This window comes from Chinchilla lanigera, unplaced genomic scaffold (assembly GCF_000276665.1).
Source record: "Chinchilla lanigera isolate Chin_1 unplaced genomic scaffold, ChiLan1.0 scaffold00074, whole genome shotgun sequence".
Classification (NCBI taxonomy): Eukaryota; Metazoa; Chordata; class Mammalia; order Rodentia; family Chinchillidae; genus Chinchilla; species Chinchilla lanigera.
In genome coordinates this window covers 3,704,748-3,727,319 of record NW_004955475.1, presented here as the reverse complement: position 1 = coordinate 3,727,319, position 22,572 = coordinate 3,704,748, and the positions used below count along the sequence as shown (strand labels likewise).

The window sequence follows — 22,572 nt, the reverse complement described above, 5'->3', positions numbered from 1 at the left end:
ACAAGAAATTTCACTGGTTTTTGTATAACATCAAAAGCATGAAATTAAATTTAAATTTCAGATAAAAATGTATAGATACTAGTATAATTATTCCAATGAAATAATTGGAAAATATAATAATTATTTGTTGCTTGTCAAAATTCAAATTTAGCTTATTTTTCTATATTTTATCTGGGAACCTTACCATAAGGTATTATTATTCCTCTACTTACCAATAGTTGAGGTTTTCAGAGATGATGCATAATTTTAATTTTCCAGTCTATTACAATATAATACTTATCTTCATACTAGTAATTTACTAGAACTAAATAACTTCTAGTTCAATAGATATCCATAATATCTCTGACTTCCAACTTCTGTTTACTTAGAGGTGAGTTTGTCTTTCATTCCTATTCATTATTTGGAAAAGGAATGATTATAGGATAATCCTAACTTCTTTCCTTTAAAATGATATTTTTATTCTCTCATCATCATATGTTGTCTCACAGAGGACTGCACTGAATAATTCACTAAAAATGTTTTGAGTTAAAAAATATTAATCCACAAATAAGTCTTCCAATAAATATTTGTTGAATGGATGAATTTCTCATTAAATAATTGCTAACTGAGGAAATTATTGTATTCTGCAGGTGAAATGTATAGATGTTGTGCAAGCTTATATCAACAGAATTAAGGATGTAAACCAAATGGTCAATGGAATTGTCAAGCACAGGTGAGTATTTCCACACTCAAGGAGTTATTTCTGAGGGCCAGGCTACCTTAAAATATTTCCTGAACTTGTCTTCCCCAGCATGCTACCTTTGAGTTTTCGCTGAGGCCTGCTCTGATTTCTAATTCAGCACTTTCAGCCATATATATATATATATATATATCCAGTCCCTTCACTGACTGTAACATCCTTAATGGCAACAAGTAAATTTCACTGGTTTTCGTATATCTAACATCAAAACAAGAACTGAAACATGGCAGATATCATTAAATGCTTATTGACTTAATAGCAGAAGAAATATACCTTAGCTCTCTACAGGTAAACAAACTTTAAAATGTATGTAGTTATTTGTACTATAGGAGATATTGTTTTCTGTTTTACATTTTATTTATTAGGAGTATATATTTGTGATACACGGTAATTATCCTCATCTTGGTAAAGTGGTACATCAAATCTTGATCCTTTTTACTCCTCTGTTCCCTTCCCTTCTATCACTTGTACCCTCTTTCCCAGATCTTCACATCACTGCATATTCCACCTCCTTGTTTCCTATCATTTCTTTCATTTTGTTCTTTATTTACCTTTTTGCTTGCTTGGGTAAAAGAAATATTGGAATATTTAACTTCCTGCATCTGAATTATAGTCTCAAGGTGCATCTATTTTCCTACAAAAGACTCAAATATATCATTCTTCATTGATGACTTGTACAGCATTGTCTATATATACCATATTTTCTTTATCCATTCTTTTGTTGATGAATATATAGGCCTCTCCCATAATTTAACTTTTGTGAATTGTGCTACTATAATTATGGATATGCATATATCACTGTAGTATGATGACTTTAACTCTTTCAGAATGATACCCAGAAGAGGTGTTTCTGAGTCAAACGGAATTTGGACGTTTACTTTTTTGAAGAATTTCCATAGTGATTGTACTAGTTAATACTCCCACAAACAATGTGGAAGGGTTTATTTTTCTCCACAACTCCCCCAACATTTGTTGTAGTTTGAGTGCTTGATGACGGTCATTCTTCATGGAGTGAGGTGTATTTCAGTGTGATTTGATTTGCATTCCTCCAATGGACAAAGTTGCTAAACATATAGTTTCATATACTTATTGGTCATTTCTCTTTCTTCTTTTGATAAATATGTATTCATCTCAGTTGTCATTTTTTGATTGAATCTTTTATTTAGCGGGATCTAAGGTTTTTTTTTTTTATTCTTTGTATATTCTAGATATTAGGACTCTGTCCAAGGTGTAGCTAGCAAATATTTTGCACATTCTGTACGTTGTTTCTCCACTCTGTTGGAGAAATGTTTCCTTCATTGTGCACAATGTGGGTATTTTGATATAATTCAATTTGTTGCTTTTTGGAATTATTTATTATGTAATTGGATCTGTGTTCTAAAAACCCTTGCCTATCTTGAAGAGTATTACCTATTTTATCTTCCAGCAGATTCAATATTTCAGCTTTTATAGATAGGTTTTATGTATTTTGATTTGATTTTTGTACAACATAAGAGATATGTGTCTATTCTCTTGTATATAGATAATGATTTTTCCCAACACCATTTTTTATCAAGCTGTCTTTTCTTCAGCATAAGAATTTGGCCACATTGTCAAATATCAGTTGGCTTATGGAGCATGAAGTACTTTTCTGCATCCTCAATTCTATTTCTGCATTTCATTCCATTGTTCAGTGTGTCTCCTCCCTAGTCGTTTTTGCTGGGGATTACTTGGGCGCTTCTGGGTCTCCTTTGGTTTTATATAGATTTTAGAATTGATATTTTTTTCTATAGGTAACCTTTGTGTGACTTCTATCTTTTAGTTATTGAGATCTTTCTAAGAAGCTCTGATGTATTAGATAGTTAACACTTAAGATTAATATTCCTGTCACATACTATCTGATGACTAACACCGTTCTTTTTAGACTGTAACATAAGTTGGCATTTATTAGATCTCAGTTATTTGTCTGTCACTTTGGAGATGCTTTTATCCTGTTTGCTTATCAACTCTGTTAAAATTGAATCACTTATTTAAACTTAAATCAATCATTTAAAATAAAGCTTTATATTACTACAATGGTTTCCAGTGGGATGGGTAGGAAGAGAAGCGTGCTGTGTATGGTCAATGTATGCTCTCTGCCTGTATGGTAATAGCACGCTGTGCCCCATTAACATGTACAATTAATATGCATTAATATTTTTTAAAATTTAAAATTAATATCATTTAACATAAATTGTTACCGCTAATGTAAATAAAACAAAAGTAAACATTATTATGAAAGTATTAACTTTTAAAGTATTTTATAAAATATAAGTATTACATCAAATGGATTTGATGTAGTATTTGTCAAACTACCACAATTCTTGTGTTTTATGAAAAATTTCACTCAGAGAAGTTATATTACTTTTCTGGGGGGACAGAGCTGTGATTCCACTATAAAGACATCTGATGCCAAGTCACAAGAGTGTCTAAATTGCTTATTTTCCAGGGATTTCTTCTCCCTTGCCTCTTTTTATTTTCTAAAAGCCAAATTTTACCTTGGATACAAGTTTGAGTGTACCTTTCTGGATAGAGTATAACCTTAAATGTTTAAGATAGGGGCAAATTGTTTTCTTTTGCTTTACATACAGGAATGAGAATCATGATGAAGGCCATCTTTAGTTGCAGAGACAGCTTTGTGTAGGTTTACAAATTAACATCTAAGGGCAGGTGAAGTTGTCATGGTTGAAAAGAATGAGGCTGGGTTACAAATAAAAGACTTAAGAGGCTGCTTGTGGGTGAGTGAGGGAGCGGGGCAGGACAGTAATTTCAGAGATTAAATATTTACTGAGAAGACACAGCTATTTCTAGTTCTGAGTACTTAGGTAAAATACAGACATGCTCAGAAATAATTTTGTGAAATTTATCCATGTTATGTGTGACATCAGTTTTTTAATTGTCCTTCCATTAATTAGACCCCAAAAGGCCTCGCTGTATCAATAATAATGTTTGTATTTACTTAAATTTAAAATATGGTAATCCAATGAAAATTTTGTGTAAAGCGTCTAGTATAAAACTTTATATCACTCAGAGCTATCTCATTCCTATTGTTGGCACAACAGGAGCACAATGGAGGGAGTTATCCTTTGTTATCCCCATTTATTTGGCAAAAAACCTGTCAGAATTGTTCAGTAATTAAAATCATAAAGCTAGGAAATTGTAGAATGATACATGACCTGTAATTTTGTTAGCTCCTAGCTGTATGTGTGTGTGTGTGTGTGTGTGTGTGTGTGTGTGTGTGTGTTGAACCCAGGTCATCACGTGCCAGGCAAGTACTCTACCATTTGGCTACACTTCTAGTGCCTCTAATGTAAGTTGACTAGTGGTAAAATATTTACTACTTTACTACCTTCACCCCAAACCTGTTCTTCCACCCCACATAGGCAAGACTCCTTCTTTCTTTACCTAATCTATTGCTCAATTCTAATTAGCAAACAAGTTTTACTAGCTTTTCGTTCTGTCATACAAACTCCTCTGATCTGTCATATCCGATCTTTCCAGCCCCACAGAAACCACTCCATTTTTTCAGATCTGTTGGGCTCTCTCATTTCCACATAACCTTGCATATGTTCTTTCTTCTGCTTGGGACACCCTCCTTTTGCCCATCTCTTATTTATTTCAATTAATTTTAGAAATTTAGTTCAGGTCTCAGTTTCACTTTATCTAATCCCAGCATGTATATGATGTGTATGATGACATGTTTTTGAGATCACACTATCCATTGGCTTTTCACAATCCTGTATCATTCAGAATTGAGAAAATGTACTATTTTAACAAAGAAGTGATTATAAAGAATTGATAAATCTGGTGTGTAAGGACTAGAAAAACCAACATTGGATCAACATGGAGGCAATAGTTGCAGGAAACAATTACCATTCCTAGAACTGAGTGAATAAAAGGAAGAGATTAGGATTATCAGAACCTATAAACTCAAAGAGATATTTTTAGAGCTAGTACATCTTTGAGAAGGGTGCTACATGGCCACTGGTGTTAATTCAGAAAGAAGTAAACTGGCCTTAAAGAGCTGTAAGAGATCCATCATGATTAACTAAAGTCAATGAGGGGAATTTGTTTGACACTCAGAAGATGTGCCCTGGGAAGTACCTACTTAAACATGGGCTGCAATTGAAGCCTCAAATATTGGAAGCCAATTTGAAAAAGAAACACACTAGATGAATTTCAGTATCAGGACTATTTAGAGAGTCAGAGTCACTTCTTGATCCTGACACTACTTACACCCAGATGCAGTGAATATATCATAGTGGGTAAAGATCTAACCTCCTGAATGAAACTCATGTACAGCATGAGTGATCATTCTGTTACAGTCAGGGACCAGCTAGTAACTACTGTCCACTGCCCACCTATTCTAACTTCTTTTTCACTGGGAAAGGTAGCCCGACATAGAAGATATTTGGTGATTAGTGTACTAGAGAATCAAAATCCCAAGAGTCATTTGGAGGGCAGTGACTGAGTTAGTGTTTGGTAGGACCTTGGGAGACAAAGAAATAAGAACATGGTTCTGGTTAGGGTTCTGGAACCAGGCATTAAAGTATCTGTGATTCAGTGAGTCACAGGGACAGGCAGCAGTTGCAATAGATGTGATCTGATGGAGGTGAAAAGACCCTGGGGCAGAGTCAAAGTAAATACTCTCTTATTATTTCCTGAAATGCCAGTACGCTCTGTGCCAATATTCTACCCATCAAACCTGCTGACATCACAGTTTGTGCCCACGAAAGGCAAAAGTTGCTGAGTTATGTCTGTCCTAGACATTACTGAGTTCGCAGGCTGTATATGGTCTCCTTGTGGAGTGGTAACCGAGAGTTTGATGCAGATAATTGGAGCTATAGAGGATTGCCATGGCCAGAAGTGTTTTATTATCATACTTAGGCAGAGTCATATAGAAAAAGCAAGCATAGCCAGCTGCAGTGACTGTCAAAGAGAAAAGAGGCACAGAGCAAGAAGGCCCTTTGGAACACTGGCTAATTGATGATTCATGTTGTTCCCTGTCATACAATTAAAAGTGTCCATCATAAGAGAGTCACAAAAGCCTCCTGGCAGATGCCCACAGGAGTACAACTGAAACCAGGTAGAACACATCCTGCAGAGGAATTGCGAGAGAGTCTCAGTCATTTGTATGTACCCTAGGTCTCACCACTCACTGGCAACAAAGAGAATTCATGAGAGAGGAAACTGCTTAAGCATCAGTAGACATATCAGACATCCTGGACTCAACCACCGAGGACTGAAACTCACCCTACACAAATGCTACAAGTCAGTTTCTCTACTTGTGAACATAGATGAGCACACTGGTTAAATTCTGACTGCCGTATAAATAGGACTAAGAAGAATGTTTACATCTATGTTTATGTATGGGTGTCATTCTTTTCTTCCACTTTTTTCTTCTGGTATACATATGGGAGGATTTTTTAGCATATAAAATAGAGAATAAAGATTAATAATTCCCTTGGTACATGTAGTATCATTCATGGTCATGTCAGGGTAACTCTCACCAAAAAGTTTTGTGGAGGATTCAAACACAAGTTTTCTATCAAGTTATGAATTGGTTCTGACCTACTTAAAGCATCCCTTAGTCTCCATTAGTACCTCCCACTTCTCCTCAACCTCCCCACTTTATTATATTCCAGTGTTTGGATGGCAGCACTCAGAGAAGTTCTGTCTTTGTTGCTTGGTTCTCTGACATCTTGCCGTCGACCTCCAAAACACTCGCTCAAATGGTTTCCACTAATAAAGACGTTTAGAAGTTCCATACAAAAACTGGGTCTGGTGGCAGATTGTCCAGTGAGGCTTCTTCATGCATGCCTCCTTGTGGCTTTGGTCCATGCTGATAACCAGGCCCCAGCACCTTAGCCTCTCACTTCGGCCCAACCCATCTATGATTTTGTTTAGTATTTTATTTTTATTATTGGTACAATTTAGGGATACATAATGATCACATTCAGTATAGGAAATTTGTACGTGTACACGATATATCTTGTTTCCTCTTTTTTCCCCATTCCTATCCCCTCTTTTCAAATCTCATTTCACTCCCCATTCACACAGCTCAGTTTTCATTTTACACTTCTGTTTTCATGTTTTACTTTACCATCATTTCCCATTCCCCCTCCCATTTCTCTTTTCTTTTTGAACAGTTTTGTCCTATTTCATAACATCTGTTGTACCCTTATGTTCGTATTTATGGTTTTAGTTTCTCACAACAGAGATAATGCAATATTTACACATGTGTATGTGTGATTTATTTTATTTATGATTATGTTTTAGAGGTCCATCCATTTAGCTATAAATGTTTCAATTTTATCTGTCTTAATGGCTGAGTGATAATCCATTATATTAAAAAACACGTTTTTTATCCATTAATTGGTTGATGGACAATTGGTTTGTTTACAAGATTTAGCTGTTACAAATTGTGCTGCTATAAACATGGGTGCACATACATATCTCCATTATGATAGTTTAATTTCTCTGGGAAGATACACAGAAGGGAAATACCTGGGTCAAATGAGACTGCTAATCTTAGTTTTTTGAGCAATCTCCACAGTGGTTTCCACAGTGGTTGCATCAGCCTAAGCTCCTACCAAAAGTATTCCGTTTTCCCTACAGCCACACCAGCATTTGTTATTAATTCTTTTCTAGATAATAGTCATTCTTTCTGGAGTGAGATGGAATCTCAGCATAGTTTTAATTTGCATTTTTCAAATGATCAGTGATGTTGAGAACTTTTCATACATTTATTTGTTGTTTGTACTTCTGAGAAATGTCTTCCTAGATGCTCATTTTTGGATTGGGTCATTGAATTTGAAGTGGCTGATTCTTTCAGTTCTTTATATGTTTTGGATATTAGTGTTTTGTCTGAAAAACTGGCCTAAATTTTTTCCCACTCTGTGGGTTGTCTTTTCACTGTGTTCATTTATTTTGCTGTGAAAAGCTTTTTAATAAGGCAAGATCCAAGTTGTTGATACTTTGTAATATTTCCTCTATGACTGGGGAGTTGTTCATAAAGTCTTTGTGTACATCTATGTTTTTCTGAGTTCTATCTACTCTATCTTGCAGCAAATTTAGAATTTCTATTTTCATATTTAGATCTTTGATCAATTTTGATTTTAGTTGAGTGCATATTGAGAGACATGGGTCTATTTTAAGTCTTTTCTATGTGAAAAGCCAGTTTTTTTCCAGCACCATTTATTAAAAAGTCTACTCATCTTCAAGTGAATGTGTTTGACTCCTTTGTCAAAGATTAGCGGTGTCAGTGAGTTTGCAGTTCTTTCTGCATCTTATAGTATGTTTTGTTGATCCTCAGGTCTTTTCTTGCAGTGCCATGCTGTTTTATCACAGTAGCTCTGTAGTATAATTTCAAGTGAAGGAATGTAATGCCCCATCTTGCATTTTTTGCCCTGAATTGCTTTTTCTGTTCCAGGTTCATTTTTATTCTAAATGAATTTTAGGATTATTCCCTCTAGTTCTGTGAAGTACGCTAATGGTATTTTGATTGCACTTGCATTAAATCTGTATGCCAATTTTGAGAGTATGACCATTTTCACTATGTTGATTCTTCCTACCCAAAAGCAAGGGATATCTTTCCATTTTTTAATATCTTCTTCAATCTCCATTTTCAGGGTACTGTAGGTTTCAATGTAAAGATCTTTCACTTTTTCTGTTAGACTGATTCCTACACACATTATTTTTGATGCTACTGTGAAGGGTGTTGTTTCTCTAATTTCTCTGTCAGTGAGTTTGTTATTTGTGTACAGGAAAACTACTGATTTTCAGATGTTGATGCTGTATCCAGCTACTCTGCTGAATCTGCTAATTAAATCTCTAACTTTTGGGGGAAGTTTTAAGGCTCTTCTACGTAGAGTACCATATCATCTGCAAACAATAATAATTTAACTTCTTCCTTTCCTATAATTATTTTTATTTTTTTCTCATTTCTAACTGTTCTGGCCAACATTTCCAGAACTGCATTGAGTAGGAGTGGTAACAGTGGAAATCCCTGTTTTTGTCCTGATTTTAAAGGGAAAGCTTTCAGATTTTGATCATTTGCTATGAGGTTGGCTGTTGGTTTGTCATATATGACTTTTATAAGATTTAGATAAGACAATTTATTCTAATTTTCTTGTAGGGCTTTTATCATGAATGGGCATTGGACTTTGTCAAATGCTTTTTCTGCATCTATTGAGAAGAACATGTGATTTCTGTACTGTCCTCTGTTGATATGGTATATTACATTTATTGACAAGTATGTCAAAACATCCTTGCATACCTGGAATGAACCCTACTTGGTCATGGTGTACAATCTTCTTGATGATTTGTTGCATTCTGTTTTCCAGTATCTTATAGTGGAATTTTGCATCTATGTTCATTAGGGAGATTGGCATGTAGTTTTCTCTTATGGTTGGGACCTTCCCTGGTGTTGGTATCAGGGGAATACTTGCTTCCAGGAATGAATTTGTAAGTATTACTTCACTTTCTATTTCACTGAAGATTTTGAGGAGTGATGACATTAGAGCCTCTCTAAATTTCTAGTAGAACTCAGCTGTGTATCTATCAGGACCTGAGCTTTTCTTTGTTGGTAAATTTTTAATTATACTTTCAATTTCATTGACTATTATTGGGTTATTTACACTTTGGGTATCTTCTTGATTAAGCTTTGGTAGCTCAAATATATCTAGGAATATGTCCGTTTCGTTTGTGTTTCCCATTTTACTAGAATACATTTTCTCAAATTAAGTATGATCATCTTCTGACTTTCTGCAGGATCTGATGTGATTTCAGCCTTTTCATTCCTAATTGAGTGAATTTGAGTCTTTTCTTTCCTTTTTTGATGAGGTTGGCCAAGGGTTTATCAATTTTATTTAATCTTTCAAACAACTAAGTATTTGATTCATAGACTCTTTGTTTTGTTCTCTCAATTGCATTAATTTCTGCTCTGATATTTATATTTTCTTCTTTCATATGAGCATTGGGCTTGACTTGTTCTTCTAGAAGTTTGATGTTTAAGATTGTTTAAGATTGATGTTTAAGATTGTTTATTTGAGCTCATTTTATCTTCCTGATATGGGTATTCACTGCTATAATTTTCCTTCTTAGGATTGCTTACAGCGAATCTCATATGTTCTGATATGTTGTATCAGTATTACCATTTACTTGTAGATACTGTTTAATTTCTTCTTTGATTTCATCTGTGACTCATTTGTTGTTTAATTTCTCATGTTATTTAATTTCTATGTAGTTAGGGGTTTTGTGGTTTCTTTTGCCATGAATTTCCAATTTCATTTCCCTATTGTCAGATAATATGTATGGGATAATTTGAATTCTTTTGCATTTACTTAAAAATGTCCTATGGGCTAGTATATGGTCTATTTTGGAGTGCATCCCCTGTGAAGCAGAAAAGAATGTGTAGTTTGATGTTTGGGATGAAACACTTTGTAGCCATATATTAAGTCCATTTGTCCACAGGTTTGACTCAGTCCTGATGTTTATTAATTTTGTGTCTAATTGATCTATCTATTTGTGACAATGTTGTGGTAAGTTGCCCCATTATAATTGTGTTAGTGCTTATTTGATTTTTTCATGACCTTTAATATTTGTTTCATATAGTTGGGTGCTCCTATAATTTGGTGCATATATATTTATGATTTTAATTTCACCCTTTCAGAGTTTTCCTTTCAATAATTTTGTGGTGACTTTCTTAATCTCTTTTGATCTGCCTTGTCTTGAAGTTCACATTGTCTGCAAATACAATAGCTATCCCTGCTTTTTCTGGGTTTCTCTCATATGTAATATTGCTTTCTGTCCTTTGACTTTCTATCCATGAATTTTTTTACATAAATGAGTTTCTTGTATGCAGCATAGAGTTGGATCTTCTTTCTTGACCCATTCCACCTGCCTATTTCTTTAGATTGGTGAGTTGAGACCATTCACATTCATGGTTATAACTGATATGTATTGATTTATCCTTGATATATTATTATCTGGGATTGGTTCCTTGTCTTTCTCTTCTGTTTAACTGCTTGCCCTCCCTGGGGTCTTCTTCCTATTGATGTTGTTCAGTTTGTGCACATTGTTATATCTCTCTACAATACCTTTCAGAACACATTGTATTGCTAGGTTGGTGGTCATGGATTTCTTCAGTTGTTTTTTGTCATGGAAGTATCTGATTTCTCCATTAATTCTGAAAGACAGATTTTCAGCATATATCAATCTAGGTTGGAAGTTAATTCCTTTTTGGACTTGGAATGTTTCACTCTTAGCTCTCCTTCACTCAAGCATTTACGTTGAGTAATCTGTTGTAATTCTGATGGGATTTCCTGTATAGGTGATTTGTTTCTTTTCTTTAAAAGCTTTTAATATTCTTTTCTTGTGCTAAATTTGTGGAATTTCTTGATTATTATATGCCTTGGTGTAGATTTATTTTGGTCGTGGCTAATTTATATACCTTGCTTACAGTATGTCAGATTCTTTTTCCATACTTGGGAAGTTTTCTGCCATTGCTACTGTGAACAGTTTTTTTTTTTTATGTCATTTGTCCTGGCTCCTGCTTTTTCAGCGACTCCACCCAATCTTGTATTAATTGTTTTGCAACATCTTGCAAATCTTGGATTGTTTTTTCAGGGTCCCTTTTCATTTTTAAAAGATCTTTCTTTTCATGATTTCTAGCCACAGTCCTGGCTTCCAGGTCTGAAACCCTGTCTTCACTTTTGTTCAGGCAATTTTGCAAATGTTGAATGTAATTTTTAATTTCCTGGATATCTGTTTGAAACTTTGTGTGGATTCCCTTTCTTTACTGTGTTGCACATTAATGGTTTGCATCATTTTCCTATGCTCCTCTATTTTATTATTTATGTCTACTTTAGACTTGCTGAATAAGTCTTTAATTATCATGATCATCTCTTTTTTCAACCTTGGAGATTATTTCTAATCTGATTTTGTTTATAGTCTCATGTATTTGTTTTTCAACTTCTGCTGCTATTATTTCAGGAATTTCAGGTGGGTAGTCTCCATTTTCTTCTATCTTATTGTCCCTTGGACTTGTTCTGGTTGGGCTAGGAGTCTGTGGTTGGGTTTTGCTTCTCTGTTTTGTCATTTTCTATTTTTTAATTTAATTTAACTTTTTCTGTGTTGCTCACTGAATATTTCTTATAATAGCTACATTTATCACTAACCTTGCAGCCTCCCTAGGAAATGTGTATTGTTCAGAGGTGTCTCCTATGTGTAGGATATTCTTGTTATTTGTGTCTATACCAATATCCTAGCTTCCCCATTTATTAAGGGTGCGATGTTGCCATCTTTTTTTCTCAGTCCCCTGTCTCTTGGTACTGGACTACAATAATGTTTATGACCCCAGATAGTCACGGTACTGTTATAGAGGGAAGAACAACTGATTATTACAAATATGACATCCTGGCTAATTTATTACAAATAGCAATAACAATACCATCACACATGGCCTAGAATCTGACAAAATGTGGTAACTCTTGATTTGGTATCTTTAACCATGTGGGCAAAATCTACAGTTGCACGTCAAAACTCAACATAAATCAGGAACTTGTATGCAACGAGTTTTCCCATAGTAGTGTGAATTTACTCTGTAGTGGGGAAATTTAAGAGGTATAGGGGGCAAAACAGAGAAAGAGGGGAAGAGAAATACTGTTGAAGCAAGGCTGGAGGACAAAAGATGATCATGCAATCTTGGAGAAGAGGGCAGAAGAGAAAGAATGGAGAAAGCAAAAGATTATTGAAGTGAATCACAAATATTGGGGACAATTTTCACTCACATGAACATATCATAAGATCAAGACAGATAGTTGAGAAGAGAGAGAAAGAAGATGAATAGAGTAGAATAAAAATATATGTATGAACCTAAAAGAGAAAGAAAGATCAAATAAAAACAAACAACAACTATAAAAAATGCAACCAGTCAATAAAAGAGAAACAATACACACAAAGAATACAGTAATAAAATTTTTCTGGTCTCCACTCTTTTGTGCCAGTGTCCAATACAACATTTTACCAATTGTGCAATAGCATTAGTGCTGGCATGGACGTGGGGCTGTTTGTCTCTGCATTGCTCTCCTGATTGTGTGGTGCCCTCAAACAGAGACAACTCCAGGCTGCTCCCTGTTCAGTGAACAGTAGCTCACCCCAGAACTTGTACAGCCTGCTCTATTCCACACCACTGGCGCCTCGCATCCTCTGCCCTCTTTGTCCTGCACTGGTGGTTGCAGGTTTGACCTGAGCTAGTTGTTGCAAGTCAGAGGGAGTGACAATTTCGTTGCCCAAGGATGCTTTCACAGTTTGTCACAGGGCAAGGGAGTGCTTATTTCCCATTGCTTGTCCTTGCACTGCAGATAACAGGTCAGAGGGAGTTGCTGACTTCCCAGGGCAAGGGTGCTGGTGTTGCTGGCTGCTGATTGCAGCACAGGAAGGTACTTGTCCAGACTGCCGCGGGATAGTATAAATCCCTCTTACACCACTCATAGGGCAGCAGGAGTGTATTGTTTCACTAGTAATCCCCATGCCATGGCCAGTCCCTAACCTTGTCACTAGTGGTTCCAATTAGTAGTTATGGTGCTCCACAGAGAAAGAAAAAGAAAAAAAAGGAAGAAAAATACTGGTGGCCTGTTGGGGAGGGAGGGAACAGTCATTCACCCCTGTGTGTGCCAGGCTGCAGTGTCCTCTCTTTGCAGGAGCTCAGAAGAGATGAGGGGCCTTATATTCTCGGTCTATCCTGTGTGGATTGAGTTTATCATACATTTGCCTTCTCTGTAGTTTGAGGGAATTTCCTGGGAATGGTGTTTCCTGTTCCTATCCTAATCCAACTAGTGCAAAACCCACAGGCAGCCTTGTGGTCTGGTTTATCATTTTATAGTGTCCTATGTCTATGTTTTATTTGATCTACAAGTCTCTTATTTTGGATTGATTTTGATATCAGGATATATGTCCCTCCCTTTCTTCCAATTACCTTTGCTTTTAGTTGAGCTCCTGTGAGAAACTTCAAGATGAGTCCTCCTTTATTTAGTCGTGTTGAATCAACCCCAAGTTTTTTAAATTTAAAGTCTGTTTTATGTGCTGTTAACACAGTAGCTCCTGCTTGTGATTTTTTCATTTGCAAAATATATCTTTTTGTAAGCCTTGACTTTCAGTCCGTGTGTATCTTCATCAATGAGGTGAATATCTTTTAACCAACATAGTATTGAGCCATTTTTTTTATGTTTGAGGACTTTTGATTGATGAATCTAATGTAATTGCATTCAAGGTTATTGATTATGAACTTCCTCTTGTAATTTTAATTGTATTCCACCTGTTTGCATGTTTTTACTTTCTATATCTTTGTTTATTTTTGTGCTTTGCTGTCATTTGTCGTGGTAAAGTTTGGTTGTGTTTTTCTTTTGTGTTCTGTTTTTGTAAGTAGTTTGTAAAGTCCTGTACTTTTGTGATGCTAGTTATCTTTTAGTTTCTACTGTTGATCTTTCTTGGGTGTTTCCTATAGAGAAGCCTTGAAAAGTTTTTATTAAATGTTTTACAATCATATCACCAGAATATTAAGGAATTTTTAATTTCTCTTTAGAAGACACAATATTTCAGATACAGAGAAAAATACATCATGATTACATAATTTAGTGCTGATTTTCATGTATATAATCAAGTTATATTGTTTTGAGCATATTGATTTTTTATTTGAAAATTGGATCAATTGTATTTATAATAAAAATTTGCAAACTACAAAAATCCACCAATAACTTTTGTGTCAAAGAATGATTATTGTTTATATTTTATTGTGTATTCAAATGCATGTACATTTTCACACAAATGCAATTATAAGCATTACACTGTAATTTTTAAAATCATGTTCCACCATAGAAATTTCCAAAAACCAGTCTAACTTTCATTTCTGACTATTTATATTGCTTGTATCTTTGTACATAATAGATATCTAGTATAACTTTTTTACACTTTTTTTGTGGTACCAGGAATCAAACTCAGGACCTTGCAACTTGCCAGGCATGTGCTGTGCCACTGAGCTATCTCCTGGGCTTTATTGCAATTTTTTGACAGGTTGTTTTCAATAAAAATAATGATGCACCAATTTGCTTTCTGTATTAATTATTGTTAGTATTTTAAGTTGTTGTTCATATGATGAATTCCTTAAAGGAGAATAACTGGCTCAAATGAGTCTTTATAAGACTCTCGATAAATAAATAAACTTTAACATTCTAATGTCAGACTTTTGTATATTTGGAGAGATGACTAGTCTATATAAAAATTATCCTGTTTAATTTTTTCCTAGGTTTGAGGCAGCTAGAAAGGAAGCACTTGCTGTAGATCAAAGACTTGAAGAGATGCAGGAAGATGAAGCCATCCTAGAAAAGCAATGGCCATTACTTGGTGTTCCTTTGACAGTAAAAGAATCTTTCCAGCTACAAGGTATTAGTATTTGCATGCTTTTACCTATATTGGCCAAATTCACAAGTGGTACGTATTTTTTGAATTATAAAACTATAATATTATCTAAGTGCTGTCCATATTTCCTCCTCAGTTTTATTTATTTATTTATTTATTTATTTATTTATTTATTTATTTATGGTAGTAGGAATGGAACTCATGACCTCATGCTTGCCAGGCAGGTGCTGTGCCACTGAGCTATATCCCTGGCATCTCTTTAGTTTTTAAAGGAGGAGAAATATTCAGAAAATTTGATTGGGAAGAGGAAAAATAATGTTCATCTCATGCTAAACTTATATGCTGTAAGGGGCCACTTTGTTCAGTACTCACTAGTGCTGATAGCACACATTCAAGAATAGTACTGTGTCATTTTTCAAATGTAAACAGTAAGGTTCACTCATAAATGAAGGCTCAGATTCTAATGAAAACCCATGCTTTATGATGAAACACTTATTTGTAACTTCCTACTGGTCACAAATGTTATTGAAAATCCAAAATATTTGGAAATTAAATGGCAAAAATTTAAATAACACAAAGATCAAAGAAAGATATCATAGGTATACAACTCAATGGAAAGAAAACAAAATAATACAATTGAATTTATGGGCTGCAGTTAAAGTAGTGCTTAGAAGGAAATTTATACATTTTAGGGACTATTTGAGAGAAAGTAATATTTCAAATCAGTAATATACTTTCACTTTAGAAATGTAGAAACGGGAAAGCAAACTAAACTTAGAACAACAAGAAGGAAGGAAACTATGAAGAGTAGACTAAATCAATGAGATTGATAAGACTGAAATAATAGATACTACCATGAAATCCAAAAGTGGTTGAAGAGTTCAATAAATCTGATATATTTTAACTTAGTTTCTGATAAAAATGAGATAGAACACATAAATGAATAATACCAAGAACAAAATAGGTGGCATATGTACTGTTTCTAAATATATTAAAATTATAATGGAATATGATGAAAAAATGTATTCCCGTAAACTGGAAATCTTAAAAGGATCACATACAATTAAAAAAACTTATTTAAAAATAATGGATAAATATATGTAAAATTTAGCAATTAAAATAAATGGAGTTGGTATTAATGATTTTGATGCAAAGAATAGCCTAAGCCCAAATGAATTCAGTATTGCGAACTATACAAAATAATTCATTAGGAACTTAGATCATCATGTTAATTGAATTAAGCCAGATTCAGAAATACAAACATCGTATATTTTTTCTCATCTGTGGAATCTATGAAAAGGACATAAAAGTAGAAAGGAGACTATTAAAGAAGAGGAAGAGAATTAAGGGAGGTGGTAGAGGAGGATAATGAAAGGTATAAGGGGAGGTATGTCATATGCATAAATGAAAATGCCACAATAAAATACATCCTGTATAAAAAATAAATAACATAAACTGTTTAAAAAATTTTTTTAGAAAATAGAGGACGAGACATTTTCTAACACATTCTTTGAAGCCAGTATCACCTTAATACTAAGCTAAACAAAGACATCACAGTAAAAGTAATGTATAAAACAATATCATTTCTGAATTTGGATATGAAAATCCTCAATAAATTAGTAACAAAATGAAGGTAACATTAAAAATAATTGTATATTATGAATTTATCTAAATAATGTTTATTTATTTTAATAACAGCAGAAATTGAGAACTATTTGATAAGATACAAATTAGAAGCACATTAAACTTTACTTTTTAAAATAAAAGGAGTTGGAACATTACTATGGTTTTTTGGTTTTTTTTTTTTTCCTTTTTGTTTTTCTGGTACCGGGAATCAAACTCACAACCTCGCACTTGCCAGAGCAGGCACTGTGCCTCTGAGGTAAATCCCCAGCCCCAAGGAACATTACTATGAACTTATAATTTATACTCACATGGTAATTGACGGAGAGCACAGAGAAAACAAAAACAAAAATAAAAAAATAAGTGGATCACAAAGAGTAGATCACATTAAGTTTAACTCTCTTTTCTTAGCTATGTGACCTCAGAATCATTTTTAAAAGTATAAAACTCTGGTATAGAAATAATTTTAAACACACTCAGAAGTTGCAAAACTAGCATAAAGGACTCCATTATACTCCTTGTATTCATTACTTTTTCACATTTTTTGTCAATTGCTCCCTTTCCCTCTCCTCTCATTTTTCTTCTAGTTTCTTTCCATTTTCCTGCCTTTTTACTCTACCCCAGTTTGCTCTATCTTTCCATTTTTTGCTATCTTCTTTTCACCATTTTTTGAACCACTTGAGAAAAGTTTTTGCACTGTAAGTCCCTTAAAATATGAACACTTCGGTATGTTTCTGAAGAACATGGTGGAATTCTTACGTAGTTATCACTTTCAATATTCTCAACATTAGAAAGATACTATAACTTGCAGACAATATTTCAAATTCCTTAATTATTGCAATAATATGCCTCATAAATTTCAGTCTTTTGATCTATGATCCTACTCAGAATCAGACATTCAATTTATTTGGTAGATCTCTTTAATCTTTAAAACAATGTTTCTTTTTCTGACCTTCATGATACTAATATTCTTGAAGAGAAGTGGGTGGTTGACTTGGCTAGTGTTGGTAGTTTGTCGATGGCTCATTTGTCCTCATGCTTAGAGCTAGTTTATAAATATTTTTATTTTTACAAATGAGATGAATCATTCTTTTTTCAAATATAATTAAAATAGTGTACAATTTACTCAGTTAAATACATAAATTCAAAGAAGTTCAGAAAATTTACTGAGCTTTGCATCTTTCATGATAAATTAGTTTTGAATCATGTCGTTTGTTGCAATAAGATTTCTCATGTCTATTTATAGTTATTCTGTAGTCACACCCTATTTCAGGTGTTTTCAACTATCTTCTGTATCTACCTCAGAGTACAATTACTGCATTACACAGTAAATGTGTTTAACATATTGGGGAATGGGTAAATTATTTTTTTAAAGGAGCTACACTATTTTACATTGTCAGTAGCATTGTTAGCTTTCCTTTGCTCCACATTTTTACTTATATTTGATATTGTCTTTTATATTAGAGCCATCTAATGGCTGGGAAAATGTATCTCAGTTTTAATTTTTATTTAAGGAATAATTGTTTCTTTTTAAATAAAACATTCAAGAAAAAGTGGATGTTTCTTTTACCACATATTCCTAAGTACAGTATATGATCTCTGTCTTTGCTCCTTCTTTTCTAATAAGAGATATATGTACTTTCTTGCATTTAATAATCTACATTTAAGATGATACTTAATAGTTTAATGTTCTTCTGAATCCAACACAGAATAAGCACTGTTACAATATTAATTTTTTAAACCTTGTTACACTGTACATATTCTATATTTTTTCCACAAAATGTGTTTGGGATTTTCATCCTTATCTATGTATTTATCTGTAGTTTCTTTATTTTCATCTTTAAAAGTCATATCATCCTATTAATCAATTAACCTTTATTTTTCCTTTCTTCTTTTCATATAGTATCCATTTTTCTCATTCTAGATATTGTTTACATTTAGAAAGTTTCCCTAGGTATATACATAACCATAGTCTTACTAGTTTTTATGATAAAATGTATGGTGTACTTTAGAAAATGTTGAGATGGGGCATACCATATTATCTTATCCACTTACATTCTCTTATAACTCATGTATCTATGTTTTTGCCAATATTTGATGTTGGTAAAATTTGAGTTTTTGTCAGTGCAATAGGTAAAAAATAGGGCATTATGATTATATTAATTTTGGATTTCTTTCATTGTATTTGAGATTACACATCCTTAGTTTTTCATTTCTTGGCCTTTCAGGATTCTCTGTAGAAATTCAGTTATTTTCACCTGATTTAGTTTTCCAGTTTTTATTTTTTATAAGTACACACTTACAGTACATAATGATTACATTCCCGATCAAGAGTTGTTGCATGTATATGTCTCAGTCCTTTTGCATCCCCTTTCTTTTCCTTCCCTCCCCAATTCCTCCATCTCTTGGTGTCCTTAGCATATGCAAAAGATCTATCACTCTATTTTCTCCCTTTTACTTTGCTGTTTGTTTTTTGGATTTCTCATATAAGAGAAGCCTTGCATTATTTAATATTTTATGTCTGATTGAATTCACTTAACATTATGGTATCAAGGCTGCCATCAAGATATCAACCAATAACAAATGCTGGAGAGAATATGAGGAAAAGAAATCCTTCTTCATGGTTGGTGGGAGTGGAACCACTGAGGAAATCATTGTGGAGATTACTAAAAAACCTAGGATTACAGGTCCCATTTGACCCAAATATTTCCTTTCTGAGTATTTTCCCAGAATAATTTAAAATATCATAACACAGTGATATATGTGCACCCATGCTTACAGCAGCATAATTTATAATAGCTAATAAATCTTGGAAATGACCCCAAATCCATCAACTGATGGACGGATAAAAAAGATGTATTTTTATACAAAGGAGTACTACTCAGCTATATAGAAGGATAAACATGAGACTTTTATAGGTAAATGGACACAACTTGAGACCATACCCATAAGTGAAATAAATCACACTCACATGTGCAAACATGGTATTTTCTCCCTGGTGTAAGAAGCTGAAAGAGTAAATAAGATGCAAAATGTAAAATAGATATTGAGAAATGGGAGAAACTGTTCAAAAGGAAAGAGGAACTGGGATGGGAGAAAGGAGAAAGGAAGGAAGGGAAAAGGACAAGTAAATAACAAATAATAAAAAATATATAAACAGAAGATAGATGTTCATCCTCTATGGGAGAGTAGTTCTTGGTGTGTCTGTTTTTTAATTGTTGATCTTTAGAAGTTAATATATATTATATTATTTTATGTGTGGTGCAAATTACTTTTCAAGTGTTGTTTGTTGATTCAGCTTATATCATTATGCTTGAATAAAAACATTTAGTATTTGAATGAATAAATCTTATATTTTGTAAGATTACCGTTTTGTATATTGTTCACAAAATATCTCCGAATATTAAGATTAGGAAAATATTTGCCTATATTTTCTTTGAATATTTAAAAATTCATTTTATAAAGTTAAATGGCCTTTCCATATTCTATTTTCTTTATTTTATTATGTAGGAACATTTATACAATAAGTGAGCTTTCTTCCTATGATTACTAGATCATGATTTACTTACTAATCTAAATGACAATTCCATTTTGTACAAAGTTTCCTGTATACTGGGTTCTTTCTTGTCACTTGTGTTTATTCGTGACTATGATGAAGTCATTTTATATCTCCAAATGAATTCATCTTTAACATTGTTTAACAAAAGGATTAAAGCACTTTTTGTGGGTGGACAGTAAAACTAGCAATAAAATTCTTGTCTTTGTTAAATGTGTTAGGACACGTCACATTAGTTTTCTCATATAACATTCAGAAAGTATTGATTTTGAAAAGTAAAGTGATTTGTCCATATTTTGAAAAGGTAGCTTGGTATAAAGTTCAAATTTGATTTCAGTTCCAACACCAAACCCTGTATCCTTTTCAATAAATTTTACTACCTCTCATAGTAAACAAATTACCTAATATAATGACTTGTTTGGTTCATAGCAAGTACATAATAGTCACTTTTTATTGAATAGCATTTTGACTTTCTTTTCTCTGAACATTATAGGAATGCCCAATTCTTCTGGCCTTGTGAGCCGTCGTGATGCAATTTCAGATACAGATGCCACTGTGGTTGCATTGCTGAAGAAGGCTGGTGCCATTCCCCTTGGCATAACAAACTGTAGTGAGCTGTGCATGTGGTATGAATCAAGCAACAATCTCTATGGCCGCTCCAACAATCCTTATAACTTACAGCATATTGTAGGAGGAAGTTCTGGTAAGTTGGTCATTTTATTTAAGGAATCCATGTACCGGGCAGATACACTATTGCAAAACAGTTTGAGAAAACAATTGCCAAATCTTCATGGGACAGGAAGTTGAAGAAAAGATCACTGAGGAACCTTGTGGCAATCAACATTCATATTCTTATTTCCTCTATGTCTGTGTGTGTGTGTGTGAGTATGTGTATGTGTTGAGAAAAAAGGCAGAGAAGATATGAATTACTGTAAGTGGTTTATATTTAGGCCTATTCTTCCTGGAAACAAAGTTGTTAAAATAGTTTCAGAATAGGACTTCCAACAACTTTGGCCAGAAACAATGCTTTGCTGATGCAAGACTATGGAAGACGTGGTCATGGAAATCCTCTCTGAGAAAGTAATATTTATGTTGAAAGATGAAAGAGACTGTATCACTTATTATGAGCAGGAGTATGTGGGTTGGACAGCATTCTGGATAGAAGAAAAATTGTGCAAATGTCCAGAAGTGAAAACATGTTTAGTGTTTTCAGTGTAGTGAATGAAGATTGAGAGGAGCTACAGGTGAAATCAGAAAAGTTGTTTGATATCTCATTGTATACCAAATCAAAAGAAGTAGCAAATACAGAAGATGAAAGCCTATTTTAGTAGTGGAGGGTACAAATAACAGTGGCTCCAAGTAGTTCTTGTAAAGGTAGAAAAAGTAGATGAAATGCAAAAGATATTTTAGAGTTACAATTGAATATGGCATGTTGTTATGGTTTGTGTTTAGACACCCCCAAAAGCCTCATGCAGTCATAAGTTGGAATTTTCAGAGGTGGCTGGATCTAGAATATGTGATGCTGGGATTTATTCATGGTATAATGCTAAGATCAAGTGCAGTAGGATAAAGGATGTGAGTGCTGCCTTAATTAGCCTGGATAAGATGTAAGGAATAGAAAGAGCTGTGGTCATTCCCTGTAGCTTTGCTACCTTCTGCTTCCATGAACTGTTTCTCCTCTATGATGCCTGTCTGCCATGCCACCTTCCCTTGGGTCAGCCTATTATGGACTGAAATCTCTACAAACTGTGAGCTAAATAAACCTTTCCTTCTTTAACTTTGGGTTTTGGGAAAGTGATTACAACACATGTCATAGATTGTATAAGGAGCTATGGACATAGAAGTAAAAAAACAGTGAACAAAAGTTACTGCAGGCCTTATCACTTGTGGGATAGTGCAATGGTATATTCAGATTTTGGTAACTGAATGTGGGAAACGAAGGTGGACAGCATGATTTAGAAATAATATATGACTATGTTTTTAAAGATGTTTGTTAGATAGCTAATGAAAGTTTTAAGTGGTCTCTTGTATATATGTATAAGTCCGGGTAAAGAGCTGGGTAAATAATAAATATTTAAGAATTGTTTTCATAGGTATGGTATTGTATTTAATGTATACATCATAAGAATTGCAAAGTCTCAGGATGTATATATTGACTGAAAATGAACGGAGAACATGACAGAGTCATAGTCAATTCCAGCATTTCAAAGATGAACAG

At 33.8% G+C, this 22,572-nt stretch overlaps 1 protein-coding gene across 1 annotated transcript in view; it reads left to right on the top strand.

The window, feature by feature from the left end:
- The window catches only part of Faah2 (fatty acid amide hydrolase 2), a 141,859-nt gene that overhangs the window by 7,601 nt on the left and 111,686 nt on the right, over nt 1-22,572 (top strand). Inside the window, exons 2-4 of the mRNA XM_005401548.2 lie at nt 630-712; nt 15,063-15,199; nt 20,848-21,057. Coding sequence (XP_005401605.1) covers nt 630-712; nt 15,063-15,199; nt 20,848-21,057 — 430 coding nt within the window. The remainder of the gene's footprint in view (nt 1-629; nt 713-15,062; nt 15,200-20,847; nt 21,058-22,572) is intronic.